Raw genomic sequence first — 23,908 nt, forward strand, 5'->3', positions numbered from 1 at the left:
ATCGAAAATTTGAAGTCATAATAAAAATATTAATGCTAATAAATATACTTGTGACTTTGTCTTGTTGTAATCCTAAATAAGATTGTCTGAATTTTGAGTAGAGTCTCTATATTTAAAAGCAAAAAAGGCATTGTTGTGTTCAATTTCTTAGCCACAGAAACAGCTTCCCCTTTATACCCAAGACTAGTAGCTTTTAGAACAATTTAAGTCTCCATACTCTATCGTAAGTTAATTCAAAATCAATCAAGACCGCTACTAGGGTCTCACCCCTCTCCAGGGCATTTTTTACTGCTTAATATAAAAGCTGTACTTGTTGACTGGTAGAGTGCACTTTTCTAAACCCGGTTTGAGAGGACAAAAAAAGACAGCCATTCTCCAGAAAAAACACTAATCAGTCGTTCATCATTCTTTCCATAATCTTACACACATAATGCTAGTTAAAGCTATAGGTCAATGATAGGACAATTTTGGCAACGGTTTGTCTTTTTGATTTTTATTATAGACACTTGTAAAATGTAGCTGGCGCTAATATCGGACAATAATCTTAGCTCACGAGAAACAGGTTAATAGAATTCATGAAGCAATAATTTCATATCACATCGACGGTGGATTATTACAACACCAAATTTCTGGCACGAGGCCCCAAAAGAGCAAATGCAAATAGTGATCTTGAAATGAAACTCATTATTTTAGTACACATAAAATTTTAAATACAAAATTGCATTATTCTGCATGAAAAATAGCCCAAAAAGCTCATAAGAGCACTTCAAAAGCTTTTGAGGTGATAGACATATGGTGAAGTTGAAAGTGATGCATATGAACGCATATACAAGAAAGTGGATCAAATACAGCTACCTAAGAAATGGCAAATGCATAAATTGTTACAAGAAAGGCAAAAACAAGCAAGTGAATAACAACAGAGATAAAAATATCCAAGCTAAAAATATACTCTACTACAAATTTAATTCCCAATAAAAGGATGTCAATATGAGATTTAACTCCACACATACAGCTAGAAATTATTTTAACTATATCACATACAATAAAACCTGAGTATTGTTTTTATTTCAGCTATCATTTTCTAGAATTCAGAGGCCAGTCAGGCTATCATCTTTAAATTTATTATTTCTATTTCTCAGTTTAGGATTTTCCGGTTTTATATTATTTTATTAGTGATCTGCATTAAGTAAACAATTATTGTTGTTAATACTGGAACTTGAAACAGCAATGGCTCAATAGATTGATTGTTGGTTTAATACATCAGTACATGATAGGAATAATGCACCCAAACTAGTAGTAAATAGTCAATTTTGTTAAACAATAATTAACAAAACATAAAATTATATTCCAATGAGAATTCATTAATGTATTGATGAATAAATGAATAAAACTTGCAACATGAAAGGAAGTATACAACCTCAATAAATGGTAAAAAGTATACAGAAACCTGCAATTTTACGATGAATAGATAGATTATAAGATAAATGCAAGTACAAAACCCGTTAAATTTGTGTACATTAAGTAAAACAATTAATGAAACACATTAAAAACAATTCACATTAAATTATATATCTATTCCAGTTTCTTGATGTTCCCTTATGCCCACTTATCTGGCGTAGCCAGCCCAAGCCCATGAAATTCCTCGTGGCAAGGAGCACTAGATTACGCCTGCTGTTGTTGGCAGGTCAATCAAGTACAAAATTCCGAACACCTTCGAAGAACACCATTCAGGTGACAGTACAGTTGAGCTCAATTCTGCCCCCAATTTGGATAGGCAGCATCCCAGAGTGATGGGTCCGAAGGGTCTCCCCCTCCTCTCTCCTTCCACCAAACCATGAGACGACTTTTGGCTTGCCACATATTTAGAGTGCCACTCAGTTTCTTTAGGATGCTGAAATAAATTTAAATTTGCCTCTTTTCCAACTAAATGGCTAATAGGTAGTTCACAACTATTAAAAAGACTTCAATCAGAATCTGGTAAAATATGGACAAATTTCTAAAAAGGGACGCAGAGCGAAAACAGGTTCATAATCAGCTTTTAAAAGATTTTTGTGTTTAACTCGAGTCTGACCAATTCTATGATGAATTAACAGAACTTTCTCCTTCTGCTTTGTAGTAGCTTCTAAATACTCTTGCTTTCATGCTTCTCAACTTTTTACGAGACTAAATATCCCAGAATAGTTGCAATTTATTCAGAATTTTGTACTTGATTGCCATTTTAATATCTGTAACAGAGACAAGCCCAGCAAATGAACCAACAGACTCCGCCAACTCACTACCTTTTATAACTACATGTATTGGAATCTAGCAGTGAAGAATCTGGTACTTACAGCTACATAAATTTATATTTCTGATATTAACTGCCACTGGATTCTGCATACCAGAAAAGAAATCTAAAGCTTTTAAAACACTAAATAAGCCAGAATGTATTATAAGCTTTTCTTTGCATAACTTTAATACAAACACATAGCAGTTACTTCCAAGGTGGTGCCTGCGCAAATGTCATGCAAATATCTATCATCCATGTGGTTCTCAATTATATGTGATGTATCAACATGACCAGTTTCTTTAGATTAATCTGTAACCACAGGAATATAACTAGAGTACTTATGTCTGTGTTTGTAAAAATGTTAGCAATATACAAACTCGTAAACAAATAAACAAACTCTCATGGCTGCAACAGTTTAACTGAATCAAAATGATGAAAATCCATTATGGCTTATCTATGTCATGAGCATAACAGAAAGGCAGATATCTGTCACCATATATTAGTGCTAAACAAAATTGCCATTAGCTAGTAACACAGTACCATGCTACAAGCTTCAACTCATTTTAACATCAACAATGCACTTTATTACTCCTTTTCAGATTATGACATGATAAAAATTGATTATTTTAAAATTTTATTTGATAGAAATGCAAGAAGGAATTGTTCAATGATGATGATGAATAATTTTCTTAAATTAAAAAAAAAAGTCTGACAAAAGTGCAGAAGGCTTTATGCAAGTATTAGTGGCATTTTATACTATTTTGGTACAGATATCTTATTATCGTGATATATAAATGGGAATAATCACAATTTCATTAAGGATATTTTACTGCTTCAAGGTACTTTCTTGCACAAAACTCAAGTTATCTTCAGTAGGTTATGAGAAGCCCTTGATGCTTTCTGCTACCGAAAGCTTCCCTATGAAAACTTACTTCCTTATGAAAACTTAAAACCACATTTATGTAACACATTACTTGGAAAGGAAGTGCAAGCAGCATATACTATACTTTCACAGTGAACTAAAACAAAGATGAAATACTGCTGCTTGGTATTCTTACCCATTCAACCATTAGTAAGCTTTGTTACAACCATACTACATATCTCTTCAAAATCAGTACATCTTATTCTATAATGCAGTTCACAATACAAATCCATACTCATATTCACTAATCTTTTCCACTCAGTTTTCGAGCTCAAAGTTCACAATAAAAATATACTACTGAATGCTCTTATACAAGGAATAAATATAATAAATTGAATTCTTACCCAAATATTACAGCATTCCATATCATTATATTATTATCAGTAGGAGCACCACTTACACCAGCTGGAGGATCTTCTTGCAATCTGAAACAAGCAACAAGAAATATTCAATATTCAGAAGTGAGGATCATATGGGTTAAAATGTAATTTTTGATATAAAAAAGCATATCATTACATAAAAGATAATCTTCCTACATCTAAACTTATTTAAGAAAAAATGTCAACTAAAAACATCAGTTAATAATTTTTATTATAAATAAAAACTAATACCTTCAAAGCTATTATCAAGCTAATCAACAGCGCAGATTGCTTTCATAATCAATACAAGTAACAAAGACTGAAAAAGAACTAAATATCTATGATTAATAGAAAGAAAGTTTATATAGGAAAAATTCGATGGTATACGACAGAAAGATTATCTTCAGAAACTAATTTACTTCCGAGGTTTTTTTAAAAAATTATTATTATTATTATTTTCAGTACCTTACGTAAGCCTACTCACATAAAGGCAAAGCAACAGTAATCTCTATTCAACGTAAGGAAATAACAGCATGACCATATTTATTTTAACACAAAAACTAAGTTAAATTGCAATTCAGAAATCATCAGAAGACAAACATAGGAAGTAGAACGTACTGAAGCAGGTTGTTGTACAAGCAATGTTCTGATTCAATCAATGGGCAGAACATTTACATAAACTTCAACATTTAATTAACCATAATGAATGAATATAATAACATATTTGTATACATATAAAACAAAAAAAAAATCGTATAATATAGGAAAACATGTCATATCAAACTTTTAACAACATTTACCTTTTAAAATCACGCATTAGTCGTCTCCGAGCTGGAGTAGACATTATCTTAGTCTTAACAAATAAATCCTGGCGATTTGGATTGAGCAATTAGCAGCACGAAGTTTAAAATATTAAAAACCAATGCGTTTTAAAACTAAACCTTGCTAAGAATTTAATTCTCTTCAACAACACTGTCACCTTTCTGGTTCTCACTCGATAGTTCGACTCGATGTGACGTCATAATCCGGGAACCGAAATACGTCAACATGAAATGAATGACTCAATACATTTTTTAAAGCTTTCTTAATTTTACGTTAGAATTCCCAACTCCTCTTTAAATTTTCTTACAGAAGACAACGCCTTTATTTAAAAGAAATATTCGGGAAACAAAAAAGAAAAACTAAAACGAACGTATTTTCTAATGCGTTTCCTCGTAGTAATCGATTACATACGGAATAAGATTTAGCATTTTACTTTAATATCATGGCACGAATACAGAGACAAAAATTTTAAATTCAGTTAATAATCATTTTTCGGTTTGAAGACGTAACAAAATGACTCATTAACTACAACTGTTAGCTAAAATTCTACATAGTCCGCCGAGGCAAGTGGCTGCACGTTGGCAGCGCTCAGTAAAAAAGTGAAAAAATTTCCTTTTCCCTTAGTGATTATCAATTAAATTACTTCGAAATGGTGTTATTTCTACAAAATCTATATCTTTTCAAAGAATTTCCTCTCCGATGTTGACGAGAATAGAACAGCGGACAATGTGAGGATATACTACGAAAGCCTGAAATTTTAAGATAAGTACCTTTCTTTCATCTAAACTAAATCAAATTTCTATAAATAAGTACCTTTAAATCAATAAATTTTTAATTTTTCATCAGTTTTTAGCATTAAAAAATACTTGAAATTGCTCATTGCTTGTGGCTTCCTTTGTGAATCAATTCCAAACAGACGCCAACGTTATCAGTTCACGTCTGTCACCACCTACAAAGCCCCCTTATCTTGTTTTGAGGAATCTCGTGAGAGGGAAAATTGGGGATTTGGGGCATCGCGTTACTTCCCTCTCGGATCTTTTTTTCCCCCATTTTTTAGATCGCTTAGATGTATTTTCGCCCTTAAATAATATTACAGCTCAGCGTTTTTTTTTTTTTTTTTTTTCTCAAACTGTTCCTTGCTATCACTTAAATGTCCAAATGTAAGGGATGGGTTATTCTTCATTACCTTAAATAAATTCTTAGAACTAGCTTATCTAAATAACAGTGAGCCTCAATGAGTTAAACTAGCATTAATTAACTAGTAATAAATTATGATAGTAAAATTAATAAATACTATATTTAATTTATGTTTTTAATACATATACTCTGTAATTTACACACACATAAATATGTATTTATGTGTATACATACATATTTATGTGTGTGTATATATATGTATGTATATGTATGTATGTATGTATGTGTATATATATATGTATATTGTGTTTGTGTGTGTGCGGTTGTGGTCTTGTATTGTGTATGGTTATATGTTCTTTGTCTGCTGCTGTTTTTTGAAAAAGGTATGAAAATGTTTTGAACGAAAATAGCATAGGTTAGTTTAGTTAAATTAATGTACTTTTGTCTGATGTTATGGGTGTTTTGCTGTTGTGTCTCAGGATGCAAGTATACATTACTTTGCTTTCCATGCTAAATACCTTGATACGATGCATTTTAACACTCTTTTTTTTTTTTTTTTTTTTTTTTTTTTTTTTTTTTTTTTTTCAGTGTAACATCTATTCAGCATAACCAAACACACTCACTACACACACACACCTGTGAGTCACTATTTACTGTAAATGAAGACAACTTCTTCTCCTTTTTACTACACTCATGGACACAATCATATTTTAGGACATTTTCTACTTCTTTTCCTTCTCTTTCTATAGGCCTTTTTTTCCCCCCTCTATTAAATTTTGGGCCATTTATTTTAAATTTTATTTTGTCCCATCTTTTCTTCCTGGCCTTTCGAACTCGTACAAAATGTACGAAGTTCCTTTTTACTCTCCTCTGAAATACGAAATTGCCCCTTTTCTATATACCTTTCCTTCGCACCTAAGCTTGATTTTTTGCCCATCGGTGCAGAAAGACTTAGCGGGTGCAAAGCAAGACATCTATCTATTTTGTCTGTCTGTCTGTCCCATTTTTTCTTCCTGGCCTTTAGACCTCCTACAAAGAGTACGAAATTCCTTTTTCTCTCCTCTGATGTTGAACTGCGGTGCTTCAGGGTGCCTGGGCGCCATAGCCCTACCCCTCATCGAATAACATGATAAAAGTTTCGAATTATGAGAAATATAACTGAATGTGCTAAATAATTAAATGAGCAAGAGTTTAAATTCATAATTGCTAATAGTTAAATGCATATTTTTTCCCTTAAGTACCTAATTACTAATTCATACATAATTAACTATTTTTTAACAACTATTTCACAGAAGAATACATGTTCACACAAGAGAAGCAAAATACGAAGTGCGACGCCTTAGTGCCACTAGTAAAAACAAAAAGCAATCCGGAGGAAAAAAGAACAATATACAATAAAGAATCTGAGCAACAATTTGCATAACACATATACAAAATTACACATTACTAACATTTAGGATCGCCCTTGGGCGTTTACTGAAATTGGGGTCCCTAGTATCATAACAATAGTTAACAACCACAGGATTGTCCAGAAGTTCCTGTTTATCATAAAATGCCCTAGATAGGCGGCAATTAAAATCACAAAGATCCTCTATTCTTAACTCTTTACGAATTTGGTTATTCCGAATGTACCAGGGGGCATTACATATCATACGCAATACCCCGTTTTGGCCAGCTTGTAACTGCCTTCTCAGACTTTTTCACGAGTATGCCTAGACGAGGCATGCATAACTAAGAATTGGACGCAACATGGTTTTGTAAATGAGCAACTTATTATCAATAGATAGAACACTGTTTCCAGCAATTAAGGGGAAGAGTGAAGCTTTACTAGCTCGAAACTTCCTGAGAATATGTGTAATGTGTGGGTTCCATGTAAGAGATTTACTGAGGATCACTCAGCACTATGCTCGCCTTTGTTAAAATTAGTTCCTTTGTTAGGATTCCTATTGTTTAATATTTAAAGGAATGGCATCCGTAATTAGGAATTAATTCTCCCGATACGCATATTGTGAAATAGCAAGGAATGATTAAAAAAAGTTACTTAGACTCACGCTAAGCAGCTTGATTTATTTAATGCTTTGTTTAGGAACTAATAAATTAATTTTATATACTTTCTTGTCATTAAATGTCCGTTGTAATGGGATTAAGATTATGTTTACTCCTCACAAGAAGGTTAAAATACAAGGAGACATCATTCTCCAGTTTCAGCATGCCCTTAGCTGTCGGAACCAAAAAAGGTAGCGCTAATTTTTATAGCAGTTTTTCAAATGTTATTTATAATGAATGAAACTATTTAAATTCACTATATCATTTAATTTAAAAAGATCTATAAGCATCAGAGATGCTCTTGCTCACTTCCATGGGATTACTAGTCTTGGAATTAGACACGACTTTCTATGAATGTTTTTAACTTAGCATGTATCTTGCTTATATTATTGAAAATTAGTATTGAAGGATCTCAATTGTTACATGATATTACTTTAAAATGTAATAACAAAATTGCATATTTTGATTAAATACACAGCTTGCATGTGTAAAAAAAGAAAGAAACTATATTTGCATGCTTTATATTTCGCAAAAAGCAGCTATGATCAGCGTACACGTAAAACGTTATTCTTAGGCCCGCCTACTGTGGGATTTCACTGCGTTGTGTCCACCATATTTTGAACCTTATAGTAAAATTTAATGGTGAATATTTCTCGTGATAGCATATTTCTTCCTAACGGCTTTTCATGTATCCTGACGTATTACTCTCTTAAATAATAATGCATTTTTCAATGTAAAGAAGTATTAAAATTGTTTTTATAAAATGTATCTTTCCTGAACAGAAAACATACATATATATGTAGCTTAATAATTCAAAAAGTATATAGTGTTTATCAACGTTGAGCATTTGGAACTGACAAATCTAAAATTGCTTAAATATGTTACACAAACTCAATTTTAAAATAATTTCTTCAATCAAGTTTGATAAATTTATAATAAAGAATAAAATCAAATTATTTAATTTACAGTAGTTCACATCTGTTTTCAGATACTTGTATTTTTGAAAAGTATTGGCAGAAAAATGCTTTTCTAATGGATTATTTTTTCCCTATTTTAAGCCCAGCTTGTAGCAAAATAAATATTATCAAAATATTCCTCATAATAAAATAATTTATTCAAAAAGCAATGTCCACATCACTGATGTGGACATGGCAACATGCTACCAAGGTTTCTAAAATTTATTTTACTAATCTTGAGATGCTACAAATATTGTGAATCGAATTTTAACTATGATGTATATAAAAGTGCGCATGTCTTAATAATAAAATAATAACTTTTTATACTTTAGAATTTGCCAACATAAAGAAAAAACGTAATTATTGTTAATTTATGTTTTCAAGTTCCCGAAATATTTGATGTACGTAAAATGAGATGGTTTTCCTGAACGCACATATTGTAAATAAATACATTCTTCATATAAGCTAAGCTATTTTAATGATCCAGTTCTAGACTTAATCCTAGTACACATGAATTTTGGTTACATTATGATGCATATTTATGATGAGCAGCAAACGAGTCATTTCGGTGTTCGTGACAATTTTCAAGGTGCTATGCTAGGATTCCCTATGCTAGGATTTTAGCCACTTCTAACAACAAATTAACGACAAGTTCCATTAGGAAATTAATTATTCGTTATATTGGGGATAACAAAAGTATTCGAAATGCTAAAAAATTCTTTAATATAGTCTTTATTAGTCTGGACCGCATTCCAAACCAAGGAATAAGAAATTCCTCCAATGAAAAATAAAACAGGACCCAAAAATTTATGCTGTAAAACTTGGAATATATTTAGGAGAAAGGCGAAGGGGGAAGAAGAATAATGAAAATTCTAGATAAATTGTTAAAAATTTCAAGAAAGAAAAAAAGAATATAAGCTTGCTTATAAATTTTATAAATTTCTGTTAAATTCTGTGAAAGCTAAAACCATGCCACTTTCTTGCTAGTGGCTTTTTCTTGCTTAACCGACTCGAAAAGCCTACTTAGGAGGAGGACCAAGTGGTGACGCTGCAATCAAACAGGTAGAGAATATAACGGAAGTACTTCGTACATCTAAGAAGAGAACAACCTCATCCTCCAGATTTAATAAAACTTACAGATTTAATAAATTTGAGCGAAAAGAGTGGGAAATATTTAGAGGCAAAAGAAACTAAAACATATATAGACATTTTAGATAAATTAGTTAAAAATTATAAAAACTCATATCATCGATCTATAAACTGACACCTATAGGAGCATTCGATAGAGATAATGAATTTCTAGTTTATAATAATTCATATAATACGAGAGAAAGTAAAAAAACCTAAATTCAAAATCAGTAATACGTTCAAATTTCAAATTTTACACTTTTTTTATTAGGGGATATGATCCTACATTTGCAGAAGAGATTTTTATTATCTGTGAAGTTTTAAACACAGATCCTCCTATTTATAGACTAAGATTGCACCGAACTATTGCTGAATGCAACGTTGCCGGTTCCTGAAATAAAGCTCGAAGGCACATAACATAATGAGCACCAGACGTGGAGAAAATCTCTGAAGAGAAATCGGAGGCAAGGGGAAAAGAAAAAGGGAGGGTGGCCAAAAGGTCTAAAAGCCAAAGATAGAATTCGACAAGTACCTCAGAGCTTAACAAGAGTCCGGCAGAATCAGTTACCCAAGGATTGAAATGCAAGATACAAAATACAACAATATATAATATGCAAAATACAACCTACACGAACAAATACAAATATAAGATGCCTTACAAGAATTACAATAAAAACAAACAGCTAATGCAGAGAAGAAGTCTATACAAAAGCAAAATCAACAAGAGTTAAAATCTGATAAGTAGACTAAAAAATATGAACAATGTATAAGGTATTTCTCCCGCCTTCTTAGCATACCTTCGTTGTGTAGCGGTCAGCACAATCGCCGCGTATTCAAGAGGTCCGTGGTTCGAGTCCTGGCGACGGCATTGCTCATCTTTCATATCTCTTGATTTCAAAAAATACCTAATGTCTCTACAGCGGCACTCGAACTAAAAATGGTGGTGGATGATGATTATCCATTACCATCCCATAATCCCCACTCGCCCTTTGACCGCTAATCCCCACTGATGCTGTATGACAAGATTTTAGGACCATTTTTCTTCAATGAACAAAATGATAAGCTCTTATCTCAATACATTGATTAACCACAGGTCATTTTGTCGCACGTGGAGGTTATGTATCTTCTGTCACTTGTCTCAAAAGCTTTGAAACTTGCTAATGAAAGTGTGACCTGTGTCAAATGTATAAGTTGTTTCAATCCCAACAACAAGCTGTTAAAGTTCTTCAAGAGCTTCAAGAAAGCTGTATTTTTATTAATTTTCTTTTAAAAGGCAAAGCGAATTGAAAAATGAAAAAATAGCTTTGCTTATTAGATTACTGTGCAATATACATATTCTGATCTCTTTGTTAAAATTATGAGTCTCTCTTTTTGAAAATAGAATTTCTAACATTTAACCTTTAATTGTAGGGTATTACAGAAAAAGATATTCTAAATTGTTTGCTATTACAGAAAAAGATGTTCAATAAATAATGAATAGAACTGTGTGAAAATGCAAGTATTTCGAAGGAGACAAGTCTATAAGAAACTATGCAAATGATAATCAACGCAAAGACTTCTTAAAATCTTTAGATCAATTAGAAACTCTTTTAAAAATATGGCTTTTATGTTGAAAAGGTCACAAAGGAATCGCAAACTACAGCTAATTTCAGACATCAGTAAGGGAAGTTATAAGAGTTCATTCTTAGAATATGTGTCAATTCACAACAATTTTGAGATAATGTGTATAAAAATTGACTATGTGTAAAAGCACTGTGTTAAAAGATTTGTATAGTGTAGCAGCTTACATGTTGCTATGCAGAAACTGAATACGAAAATAATACAAGAAAAAGCGATCATATGGCATCATTAATCGAACTTAGAAAAGCACTAAAAATTCTGAAGAGAATTCTTGGAGCTGAAATAAACCGTCCGTAATTTTACAAAATTGACAATAATTGAAAAACTTTTGTTGAACGATATGAAACAAATAAAATTGAATAGTTGCTTGTAAAAGGTAAAATTTTATCAAGAACGTAAATACAGAAATATTTTTATAAAAAATTTTAAAATGAATTTAAAAATTGCGTAACAAATTTAATTTTAGTATTACTTTCGCCGCTTAATAAAAAGCTTTGCATTTTAAATTTTTGATGATACGACTAATGCGAGTTTTAATTTTATTTTAAATGGCTTAAATAAGTGTTACGCAAGCCCGGCTCCAGCATTTTCGATGCTCTATAGACAACCAGTATAGTTAGTACCCCTAATACGATAAATATATTCAGTTCAGTCACACATTATATATATAAATATGTATTTAATATATACACACACACACATGAGAGACCTACTGAATTAGGCATACCTGTCTAGTAGCGCGTAGCATCACCTATCACCTTGATGATGGCTGCGATTCGTCTTGGCATGGACTCGATAAGATACTGGAAATGATGGAAAGCCATACATATGCAAGACTCCTGAACAATGTCCCACAATTCTCGAAGATTTGATATGGTCACAGACTCGAACATCTCTCTCAGTTGCATCGCAGATGTGCGCGACCGGATTCAGATTAGGTGACTTTGAAGCACGTGCAGGTCTGTGGAATGTCTATCAAGCCATTTCGATACAATTCGGGGCGATGGCACAGCGCATTATCTTGCTGAAATATAACCTCTGTAGTGGGCTGTCGAAAACGAACATAAGGGAGCAGATGGTCGTCTAGGATATTCCGTTAAAGTTCACCTGTGAGAGACGATGTCACAAGTACCCAGGGGTCCCATTTCAGTCCATGTGAACACTCCCCAGACAAGAATACCATTTCCACCACCTTGAAGAGTCCCTTGCTGGTAGGAAGGATCCATCGCTGTACACACACTCTGCCATCGGTTATGTACCAAAGTGAATCTCGCCTCTTCACTCGAAGGCAATATTTTTCAACATCTCGAAGGTCCATTGGCGATGTTTCCGTGCCCGTGATAATCGTTGAACCATGCTTTGTGCAGTCAGCAAAGGAACTTTAGTAGGACGGTGACTCCTGTAACCCCATTAGGAGGAGATGACTTTGTATGGTGTAGCAGCTTAAATGTTGCTCTGCACCGATGTTACCACTATGTGGTCCATATTTCATGGTTATCGCTCTTTAGCGTCGTTCTTCCTGCCGCCGAGGGCTCTCATGTGGTACGTTTCTAGACCTAGGTTATACGGTATCTTAGATCGACGGGGTTTGACGTTCGATACGACCAAGTCACAAGCTCCTTCGGCTTATAATTTAGCAAAATAAACCTCTATTAATTAAGACACAATAACACGCCGAATAAATACTAATTCAGAAGTCAAACAACAAAAATCAGCGTTATATTTACAAAATTTTCACAGGACTAGTTTTGATGGTTTTACCGAACCATCATCTTCAGCTGCAAAACCGCAAATGAACAAGATAGGAAATAATGATTAGATAAGATAAGAAAGCCTGGACAAGAATAAGCAAGTGGCGCCATCTGTTGGCGAAACCAGAACTAAAACATAATTTCTCTAAAAGCCGAAGGCAAATTTGGATTGGAATTAGGATCGTTAACTAGAACAGAAAGATTTTTATGAATGTGAAATGCCTCTAGAAAATCCAGTTCTCCAATGGAAGATGTTTTTTGAATAATTTTGGCTGCAGAAAAATTGAAAGTGTGATTTTCGGACCAACAATGTTGAGCAACAGAAGACTTCTGTGTTTCCTTTTTTCTAACATATGCCTCATGTTCTTTGACGCGAAATTTTAAGGCTCTCTTAGTTTGGCCAATGTAAATTAAACCACACTGGCAAGGAATCCTATAAATACCCCAGGAATTCATATCCGGAATGGGGTCCTTGAGTATAGAAGTTGGCATTTTATTGATGGGAGAATAAACAACCCGAAAGTTAAATTTCTGCAAAATATGTGCAACTTTATAGCTAATTGATGGAAAGAAGGGAATGACAACAGAATTTTTATAATCTCCTAAAATAAGAGTGTGGCTTTTAGTGTGTTGAGATGAAAATTTTTTAACTGCTTGATTAATAATGTTGGGTGAAAAGCCCCTGTCAATAGCTATTGCTTTTAAATAATTTAGTTCTTCATCAAGGGCTAGTTTGGAGGAGCAAACTTGAAGAGCACGGAAAACATAGGAATAAAATGAAGCTAACTTTTGTTTAGTCGGATGATATGATTTAAAGTGTGGTGGAAGGCAAACCGATGAAGGTTTACGGTAAACTGTAGTACTGAAGTTGGATGTGTTACGTGTGACCAGAATGTCGAGAAACGGAAGAGAATTGCAAGTCTCAAGCTCAAAAGTGAACTGAATAGCAGGATCAATAGAATTCATTGTTGAAAGAACTTTATTTAAATCATCTTTATTACCTTCAAACAGGGTAAAAGTATCGTCTACGTAGCGGAACCATGCCGGGAACTTTAAAGTTTCAAACAATTTTGATTCATAATAATGCATGTAGATATCAGCCAGGATGGGACTGAGGGGGCTTCCCATGGCTAATCCCTCAGTTTGCTTGTAATATTTATTTTGGAAAACAAAATGTGTTTGTTTCAAACAGAGTTGAGTGAGAGAAATTAGCTCATCAATTTCGATGCAAGAGAAATGAAATTCGCGAAGTCTGGTTTCTAGACATCTTAATGCACCCTCCACTGGGACATTGGTGAATAATGATTTTACATCAAAAGAAACCATGAGTAAATTACTAGGAGAAATGTTTTTAACCTTTTTTACAAACTCTATTGAATTTTTTATGGTGTAAATGTTATTGTCTAATAGAGTGGAAAATCTAGAAACTAAATATTTAGCTAATGGATACGAGGCAGTACCTAACTTTGATACAATAGGGCGGAAAGGAATACCACTTTTATGAATTTTGGGAAGAGCATATAATCTGGCACAATTCGCAACAGATGGGATAAGCGAATGTTTTAAGTTGCTTGAAATGATTTGCGAAGATTTGATCGCAGTTTTTATTTTGGATAAGTCCGAAGGTGAAGTATCTTTAGGGATCGGATTATATGGTCCTTCGTTTAAGAGTTTAGTGACACCATCGATGTAAGTGTTCTTATCCATGACGACTATCTGGCCACCTTTGTCGGCCTTTGAAATGATAATATCCGGGTTAGAATGAATTTCACGCATTGTAGCTCTTTCTCTCGCAGTTAGATTTGGTTTCAAAGGTTTATTATTGAATTTCACATTATGAGCGATAAGATGCCTAATCATTTCTTTCTGTGAATCTGAAACTTTACTGAACTTGAAAGCTTTTTCGATAGGAGCCAAAATCTTTGGAATCGAGGGTTTACAGGTTTGTGAGAAGTTAAAATTATATTTTAGAATTCTCTCTTGTTCTTCTGAAAGACTAACATTAGAAATATTAACTATTGGCTTGATGTTTACAATGGGAAGATTTTTTGAACTACTTCAACTGGAAGACTGTAAAAGAAGTTTTTCGAATTTAACTGCAAGGGTGTTTTTATGACGGTTAACTGCATTCTCCGTTCTAGACCAAGACTTTTGTTCAAGGGCAGTGAATTATAAATATGATTTAGCGAGTTCCAGATGAAGCTTATAGAGTTCATGTTCAATTTTGGACAATTGTTGACGTGTATCCCTTATCACGGACCGAAGTAAGGCAAGCTTGCAATTTAACAGAATTCTTGAAACGCGACTCGAAGGTTTTTGATTAGATTTGATTTGAATAAAATTGGGGATCAATTTTTTACATTTACATTTAAGTAAAAAGTCAAGATTATTCAGGAATTTTTGCCGTTTCAGGCGTAATTTAGTGAAACGATTAACGGATGAAGGCATGATAAACAATGCAGAAAATCAAATTAAATTAACTGAGCAATAATAAAGTACACACAAAACAGCAGAAAAATCCCTCACTGAAATGAATAGAAAACAAAACGTTTGTAAGCAAAATGCATGAAATCAGACAAGCAAAGCACAATATCCAAATGTACAAAACATAAAAATAACTTGAAAATTGCAAAAATGTACTCACCGAAACTCCTACAATCACAAAATGGCGGCCACACCACGTGCAAAAAAGAAAGCAAAATGTAAGCCTGTTTGGGGCTTCTATAATTAAGACACAATAACACGCCGAATAAATACTAATTCAGAAGTCAAACAACAAAAATCAGCGTTATATTTACAAAATTTTCACAGGACTAGTTTCGATGGTTTTACCGAACCAACATCTTCAGCTGCAAAACCGCAAATGAACAAGATAGGAAATAATGATTAGATAAGATAAGAAAGCCTGGACAAGAATAAGCAAGTGGCGCCATCTGTTGGCGAAACCAGAACTAAAACATAATTTCTCTAAAAGCCGAAGGCAAATTTGGATTGGAATTAGGATCGTTAACTAGAACAGAAAGATTTTTATGAATGTGAAATGCCTCTAGAAAATCCAGTTCTCCAATGGAAGATGTTTTTTGAATAATTTTGGCTGCAGAAAAATTGAAAGTGTGATTTTCGGACCAACAATGTTGAGCAACAGAAGACTTCTGTGTTTCCTTTTTTCTAACATATGCCTCATGTTCTTTGACGCGAAATTTTAAGGCTCTCTTAGTTTGGCCAATGTAAATTAAACCACACTGGCAAGGAATCCTATAAATACCCCAGGAATTCATATCCGGAATGGGGTCCTTGAGTATAGAAGTTGGCATTTTATTGATGGGAGAATAAACAACCCGAAAGTTAAATTTCTGCAAAATATGTGCAACTTTATAGCTAATTGATGGAAAGAAGGGAATGACAACAGAATTTTTATAATCTCCTAAAATAGGAGTGTGGCTTTTAGTGTGTTGAGATGAAAATTTTTTAACTGCTTGATTAATAATGTTGGGTGAAAAGCCCCTGTCAATAGCTATTGCTTTTAAATAATTTAGTTCTTCATCAAGGGCTAGTTTGGAGGAGCAAACTTGAAGAGCACGGAAAACATAGGAATAAAATGAAGCTAACTTTTGTTTAGTCGGATGATATGATTTAAAGTGTGGTGGAAGGCAAACCGATGAAGGTTTACGGTAAACTGTAGTACTGAAGTTGGATGTGTTACGTGTGACCAGAATGTCGAGAAACGGAAGAGAATTGCAAGTCTCAAGCTCAAAAGTGAACTGAATAGCAGGATCAATAGAATTCATTGTTGAAAGAACTTTATTTAAATCATCTTTATTACCTTCAAACAGGGTAAAAGTATCGTCTACGTAGCGGAACCATGCCGGGAACTTTAAAGTTTCAAACAATTTTGATTCATAATAATGCATGTAGATATCAGCCAGGATGGGACTGAGGGGGCTTCCCATGGCTAATCCCTCAGTTTGCTTGTAATATTTATTTTGGAAAACAAAATGTGTTTGTTTCAAACAGAGTTGAGTGAGAGAAATTAGCTCATCAATTTCGATGCAAGAGAAATGAAATTCGCGAAGTCTGGTTTCTAGACATCTTAATGCACCCTCCACTGGGACATTGGTGAATAATGATTTTACATCAAAAGAAACCATGAGTAAATTACTAGGAGAAATGTTTTTAACCTTTTTTACAAACTCTATTGAATTTTTTATGGTGTAAATGTTATTGTCTAATAGAGTGGAAAATCTAGAAACTAAATATTTAGCTAATGAATACGAGGCAGTACCTAACTTTGATACAATAGGGCGGAAAGGAATACCACTTTTATGAATTTTGGGAAGAGCATATAATCTGGCACAATTCGCAACAGATGGGATAAGCGAATGTTTTAAGTTGCTTGAAATGATTTGCGAAGATTTGATCGCAGTTTTTATTTTGGATAAGTCCGAAGGTGAAGTATCTTTAGGGATCGGATTATATGGTCCTTCGTTTAAGAGTTTAGTGACACCATCGATGTAAGTGTTCTTATCCATGACGACTATCTGGCCACCTTTGTCGGCCTTTGAAATGATAATATCCGGGTTAGAATGAATTTCACGCATTGTAGCTCTTTCTCTCGCAGTTAGATTTGGTTTCAAAGGTTTATTATTGAATTTCACATTATGAGCGATAAGATGCCTAATCATTTCTTTCTGTGAATCTGAAACTTTACTGAACTTGAAAGCTTTTTCGATAGGAGCCAAAATCTTTGGAATCGAGGGTTTACAGGTTTGTGAGAAGTTAAAATTATATTTTAGAATTCTCTCTTGTTCTTCTGAAAGACTAACATTAGAAATATTAACTATTGGCTTGATGTTTACAATGGGAAGATTTTTTGAACTACTTCAACTGGAAGACTGTAAAAGAAGTTTTTCGAATTTAACTGCAAGGGTGTTTTTATGACGGTTAACTGCATTCTCCGTTCTAGACCAAGACTTTTGTTCAAGGGCAGTGAATTATAAATATGATTTAGCGAGTTCCAGATGAAGCTTATAGAGTTCATGTTCAATTTCGGACAATTGTTGACGTGTATCCCTTATCACGGACCGAAGTAAGGCAAGCTTGCAATTTAACAGAATTCTTGAAACGCGACTCGAAGGTTTTTGATTAGATTTGATTTGAATAAAATTGGGGATCAATTTTTTACATTTACATTTAAGTAAAAAGTCAAGATTATTCAGGAATTTTTGCCGTTTCAGGCGTAATTTAGTGAAACGATTAACGGATGAAGGCATGATAAACAATGCAGAAAATCAAATTAAATTAACTGAGCAATAATAAAGTACACACAAAACAGCAGAAAAATCCCTCACTGAAATGAATAGAAAACAAAACGTTTGTAAGCAAAATGCATGAAATCAGACAAGCAAAGCACAATATCCAAATGTACAAAACATAAAAATAACTTGAAAATTGCAAAAATGTACTCACCGAAACTCCTACAATCACAAAATGGCGGCCACACCACGTGCAAAAAAGAAAGCAAAATGTAAGCCTGTTTGGGGCTTCTATAATTAAGACACAATAACACGCCGAATAAATACTAATTCAGAAGTCAAACAACAAAAATCAGCGTTATATTTACAAAATTTTCACAGGACTAGTTTCGATGGTTTTACCGAACCAACATCTTCATCTATTGATCCTGCTATTCAGTTCACTTTTGAGCTTGAGACTTGCAATTCTCTTCCGTTTCTCGACATTCTGGTCACACGTAACACATCCAACTTCAGTACTACAGTTTACCGTAAACCTTCATCGGTTTGCCTTCCACCACACTTTAAATCATATCATCCGACTAAACAAAAGTTAGCTTCATTTTATTCCTATGTTTTCCGTGCTCTTCAAGTTTGCTCCTCCAAACTAGCCCTTGATGAAGAACTAAATTATTTAAAAGCAATAGCTATTGACAGGGGCTTTTCACCCAACATTATTAATCAAGCAGTTAAAAAATTTTCATCTCAACACACTAAAAGCCACACTCTTATTTTAGGAGATTATAAAAATTCTGTTGTCATTCCCTTCTTTCATCAATTAGCTATAAAGTTGCACATATTTTGCAGAAATTTAACTTTCGGGTTGTTTATTCTCCCATCAATAAAATGCCAACTTCTATACTCAAGGACCCCATTCCGGATATGAATTCCTGGGGTATTTATAGGATTCCTTGCCAGTGTGGTTTAATTTACATTGGCCAAACTAAGAGAGCCTTAAAATTTCGCGTCAAAGAACATGAGGCATATGTTAGAAAAAAGGAAACACAGAAGTCTTCTGTTGCTCAACATTGTTGGTCCGAAAATCACACTATCAATTTTTCTGCAGCCAAAATTATTCAAAAAACATCTTCCATTGGAGAACTGGATTTTCTAGAGGCATTTCACATTCATAAAAATCTTTCTGTTCTAGTTAACGATCCTAATTCCAATCCAAATTTGCCTTCGGCTTTTAGAGAAATTATGTTTTAGTTCTGGTTTCGTCAACAGATGGCGCCACTTGCTTATTCTTGTCCAGGCTTTCTTATCTTATCTAATCATTATTTCCTATCTTGTTCATTTGCGGTTTTGCAGCTGAAGATGTTGGTTCGGTAAAACCATCGAAACTAGTCCTGTGAAAATTTTGTAAATATAACGCTGATTTTTGTTGTTTGACTTCTGAATTAGTATTTATTCGGCGTGTTATTGTGTCTTAATTATAGAAGCCCCAAACAGGCTTACATTTTGCTTTCTTTTTTGCACGTGGTGTGGCCGCCATTTTGTGATTGTAGGAGTTTCGGTGAGTACATTTTTGCAATTTTCAAGTTATTTTTATGTTTTGTACATTTGGATATTGTGCTTTGCTTGTCTGATTTCATGCATTTTGCTTACAAACGTTTTGTTTTCTATTCATTTCAGTGAGGGATTTTTCTGCTGTTTTGTGTGTACTTTATTATTGCTCAGTTAATTTAATTTGATTTTCTGCATTGTTTATCATGCCTTCATCCGTTAATCGTTTCACTAAATTACGCCTGAAACGGCAAAAATTCCTGAATAATCTTGACTTTTTACTTAAATGTAAATGTAAAAAATTGATCCCCAATTTTATTCAAATCAAATCTAATCAAAAACCTTCGAGTCGCGTTTCAAGAATTCTGTTAAATTGCAAGCTTGCCTTACTTCGGTCCGTGATAAGGGATACACGTCAACAATTGTCCGAAATTGAACATGAACTCTATAAGCTTCATCTGGAACTCGCTAAATCATATTTATAATTCACTGCCCTTGAACAAAAGTCTTGGTCTAGAACGGAGAATGCAGTTAACCGTCATAAAAACACCCTTGCAGTTAAATTCGAAAAACTTCTTTTACAGTCTTCCAGTTGAAGTAGTTCAAAAAATCTTCCCATTGTAAACATCAAGCCAATAGTTAATATTTCTAATGTTAGTCTTTCAGAAGAACAAGAGAGAATTCTAAAATATAATTTTAACTTCTCACAAACCTGTAAACCCTCGATTCCAAAGATTTTGGCTCCTATCGAAAAAGCTTTCAAGTTCAGTAAAGTTTCAGATTCACAGAAAGAAATGATTAGGCATCTTATCGCTCATAATGTGAAATTCAATAATAAACCTTTGAAACCAAATCTAACTGCGAGAGAAAGAGCTACAATGCGTGAAATTCATTCTAATCCGGATATTATCATTTCAAAGGCCGACAAAGGTGGCCAGATAGTCGTCATGGATAAGAACACTTACATCGATGGTGTCACTAAACTCTTAAACGAAGGACCATATAATCCGATCCCTAAAGATACTTCACCTTCGGACTTATCCAAAATAAAAACTGCGATCAAATCTTCGCAAATCATTTCAAGCAACTTAAAACATTCGCTTATCCCATCTGTTGCGAATTGTGCCAGATTATATGCTCTTCCCAAAATTCATAAAAGTGGTATTCCTTTCCGCCCTATTGTATCAAAGTTAGGTACTGCCTCGTATCCATTAGCTAAATATTTAGTTTCTAGATTTTCCACTCTATTAGACAATAACATTTACACCATAAAAAATTCAATAGAGTTTGTAAAAAAGGTTAAAAACATTTCTCCTAGTAATTTACTCATGGTTTCTTTTGATGTAAAATCATTATTCACCAATGTCCCAGTGGAGGGTGCATTAAGATGTCTGGAAACCAGACTTCGCGAATTTCATTTCTCTTGCATCGAAATTGATGAGCTAATTTCTCTCACTCAACTCTGTTTGAAACAAACACATTTTGTTTTCCAAAATAAATATTACAAGCAAACTGAGGGATTAGCCATGGGAAGCCCCCTCAGTCCCATCCTGGCTGATATCTACATGCATTATTATGAATCAAAATTGTTTGAAACTTTAAAGTTCCCGGCATGGTTCCGCTACGTAGACGATACTTTTACCCTGTTTGAAGGTAATAAAGATGATTTAAATAAAGTTCTTTCAACAATGAATTCTATTGATCCTGCTATTCAGTTCACTTTTGAGCTTGAGACTTGCAATTCTCTTCCGTTTCTCGACATTCTGGTCACACGTAACACATCCAACTTCAGTACTACAGTTTACCGTAAACCTTCATCGGTTTGCCTTCCACCACACTTTAAATCATATCATCCGACTAAACAAAAGTTAGCTTCATTTTATTCCTATGTTTTCCGTGCTCTTCAAGTTTGCTCCTCCAAACTAGCCCTTGATGAAGAACTAAATTATTTAAAAGCAATAGCTATTGACAGGGGCTTTTCACCCAACATTATTAATCAAGCAGTTAAAAAATTTTCATCTCAACACACTAAAAGCCACACTCTTATTTTAGGAGATTATAAAAATTCTGTTGTCATTGCCTTCTTTCCATCAATTAGCTATAAAGTTGCACATATTTTGCAGAAATTTAACTTTCGGGTTGTTTATTCTCCCATCAATAAAATGCCAACTTCTATACTCAAGGACCCCATTCCGGATATGAATTCCTGGGGTATTTATAGGATTTCTTGCCAGTGTGGTTTAATTTACATTGGCCAAACTAAGAGAGCCTTAAAATTTCGCGTCAAAGAACATGAGACATATGTTAGAAAAAAGGAAACACAGAAGTCTTCTGTTGCTCAACATTGTTGGTCCGAAAATCACACTTTCAATTTTTCTGCAGCCAAAATTATTCAAAAAACATCTTCCATTGGAGAACTGGATTCTGGTTTCGCCAACAGATGGCGCCACTTGCTTATTCTTGTCCAGGCTTTCTTATCTTATCTAATCATTATTTCCTATCTTGTTCATTTGCGGTTTTGCAGCTGAAGATGATGGTTCGGTAAAACCATCGAAACTAGTCCTGTGAAAATTTTGTAAATATAACGCTGATTTTTGTTGTTTGACTTCTGAATTAGTAAACCTCTATTAGTTGCTTCTTGAGATTACATCTTAGCTGGCGTCTTCTGAAAATCGGCGCCCTGCGCCACTGCTTTTGTTACCTATGCTTGAAGCCGACTCTATAAAACGATCGTAAAAGACAAGAGTATGATATTGAGGTGACCACGAATGGAAAAGGATCTCCCTGGTGTACAGTAAAGAATACCTGATAAAAAATCATTCGTAAAATCAATTCCTTTTACTTTTACTGTAAATGTTGTTTTCGATATTGTCATCATCAGTGAACAAAGAAATGAAAAATTTTAACTAGCCATTTAACGATTTAAAACTTAAAAAATTGAGTGGCACCCACTGGGAAGCTAGAGTTCACAGCACTAAAGCACTATGAAGTATTGTGACGTTTATGATGAGCTAATTACTCTAACTAAAGAGACCATAAAGAATGACCCAGTAACATTTGTAAGGCAATCAAAAATGCAAAATAATTAAAAGATAGCTTTACTGTATGTTTAGTAATTTGATACAATATTCTCTTCCAAATGAAAGTTGTAAATAAAGATTAGTGAATCAGCAAACAATTGACTTAATTCAATTTTTACAGATGCTAAAAACTTGTCATTCTTATTTGGAAAATTACGGGAGAAAACAGTCTGTAAATAGCTTGTTACAGCAGCAACAGACTTATTTTGCTTGCATATTTTACCTTACAGTATAAAGTATCAAAGTGAATAAGATGTATGAGACCTCGATCTCATGAAAAAGGTACTGCTAAAGCTAAAGAACATACAACAATAATAATAACACATTATTGGATACTGATCTAATGTACGTAAAATTTAAGCAATTAAACTAATTTACTATTAAACGGAATTATTTATGCGATTTAAAAAATTATACCCCTAAAAGAGGAAGCCATTAAAGATTTTGAAGGCTTACAGGTAAAACTAACTGTAACATAAGATATCGAAAGAAATTTATTGCGGAAAAATTTCTTAATTTGTGGCAAAGATGATATAACACTAGTTTCGGCATTACATTTTTTAAAGTGCATTATATTCAAGAAATGTATGGATGGCATTGCGCACAATACTCACTGTAGGAAGTGGAGAATGTAGTTTCTCTAAATTTAAATTAATAAAAAAGTGTCTGAAATAGACTATGTTATAAGCAAGATTGAGTGAACTGTTGACTTTTTCAATAAGAAGCTTAGGTTATTTGGCTTATGGAAAAAACATATGAGCATTATCTGCCTGTGGGAAGGGATGCCTTCGTGGAGTAGCTTTTAAAAGAAACTGGATCGTATTCACATTACACAAAGGGAGAACTATGACAATTTTCGAGAAGCCAAGCTCGTTCTCTCTCTCAATAAATGTTTAAGATGAGAATTTTTTTCCCTTTAATAAAAGCTTTTTGGGGTTAAAAAAAACTAACAAAATTAAATTTTAATAATTAATTAAAACTGATTTAAAACTGCTACCATACATATATTTTTTGCAAGTTA

At 33.5% G+C, this 23,908-nt stretch overlaps 1 protein-coding gene across 1 annotated transcript in view; it reads right to left on the reverse strand.

Annotated features, from left to right (window-relative positions):
- Window positions 1–4,579, reverse strand: part of Ubc6 (ubiquitin conjugating enzyme 6) — a 58,933-nt gene extending 54,354 nt beyond the window's left edge. Inside the window, exons 1-2 of the mRNA XM_035352027.2 lie at window positions 4,351–4,579; window positions 3,536–3,616 (exon numbers count right to left, since the gene is read on the reverse strand). Of these exons, the coding sequence (XP_035207918.1) occupies window positions 3,536–3,616; window positions 4,351–4,394 (125 nt within the window). The 5' untranslated portion in view covers window positions 4,395–4,579. The remainder of the gene's footprint in view (window positions 1–3,535; window positions 3,617–4,350) is intronic.
- Window positions 4,580–23,908: the final 19,329 nt, after the last annotated feature.

This window comes from Stegodyphus dumicola, chromosome 9 (genome assembly GCF_044657685.1).
Source record: "Stegodyphus dumicola isolate Sdum_Otavi_A_Nest chromosome 9, ASM4465768v1".
In the NCBI taxonomy this organism is placed as follows: Eukaryota; Metazoa; Arthropoda; class Arachnida; order Araneae; family Eresidae; genus Stegodyphus; species Stegodyphus dumicola.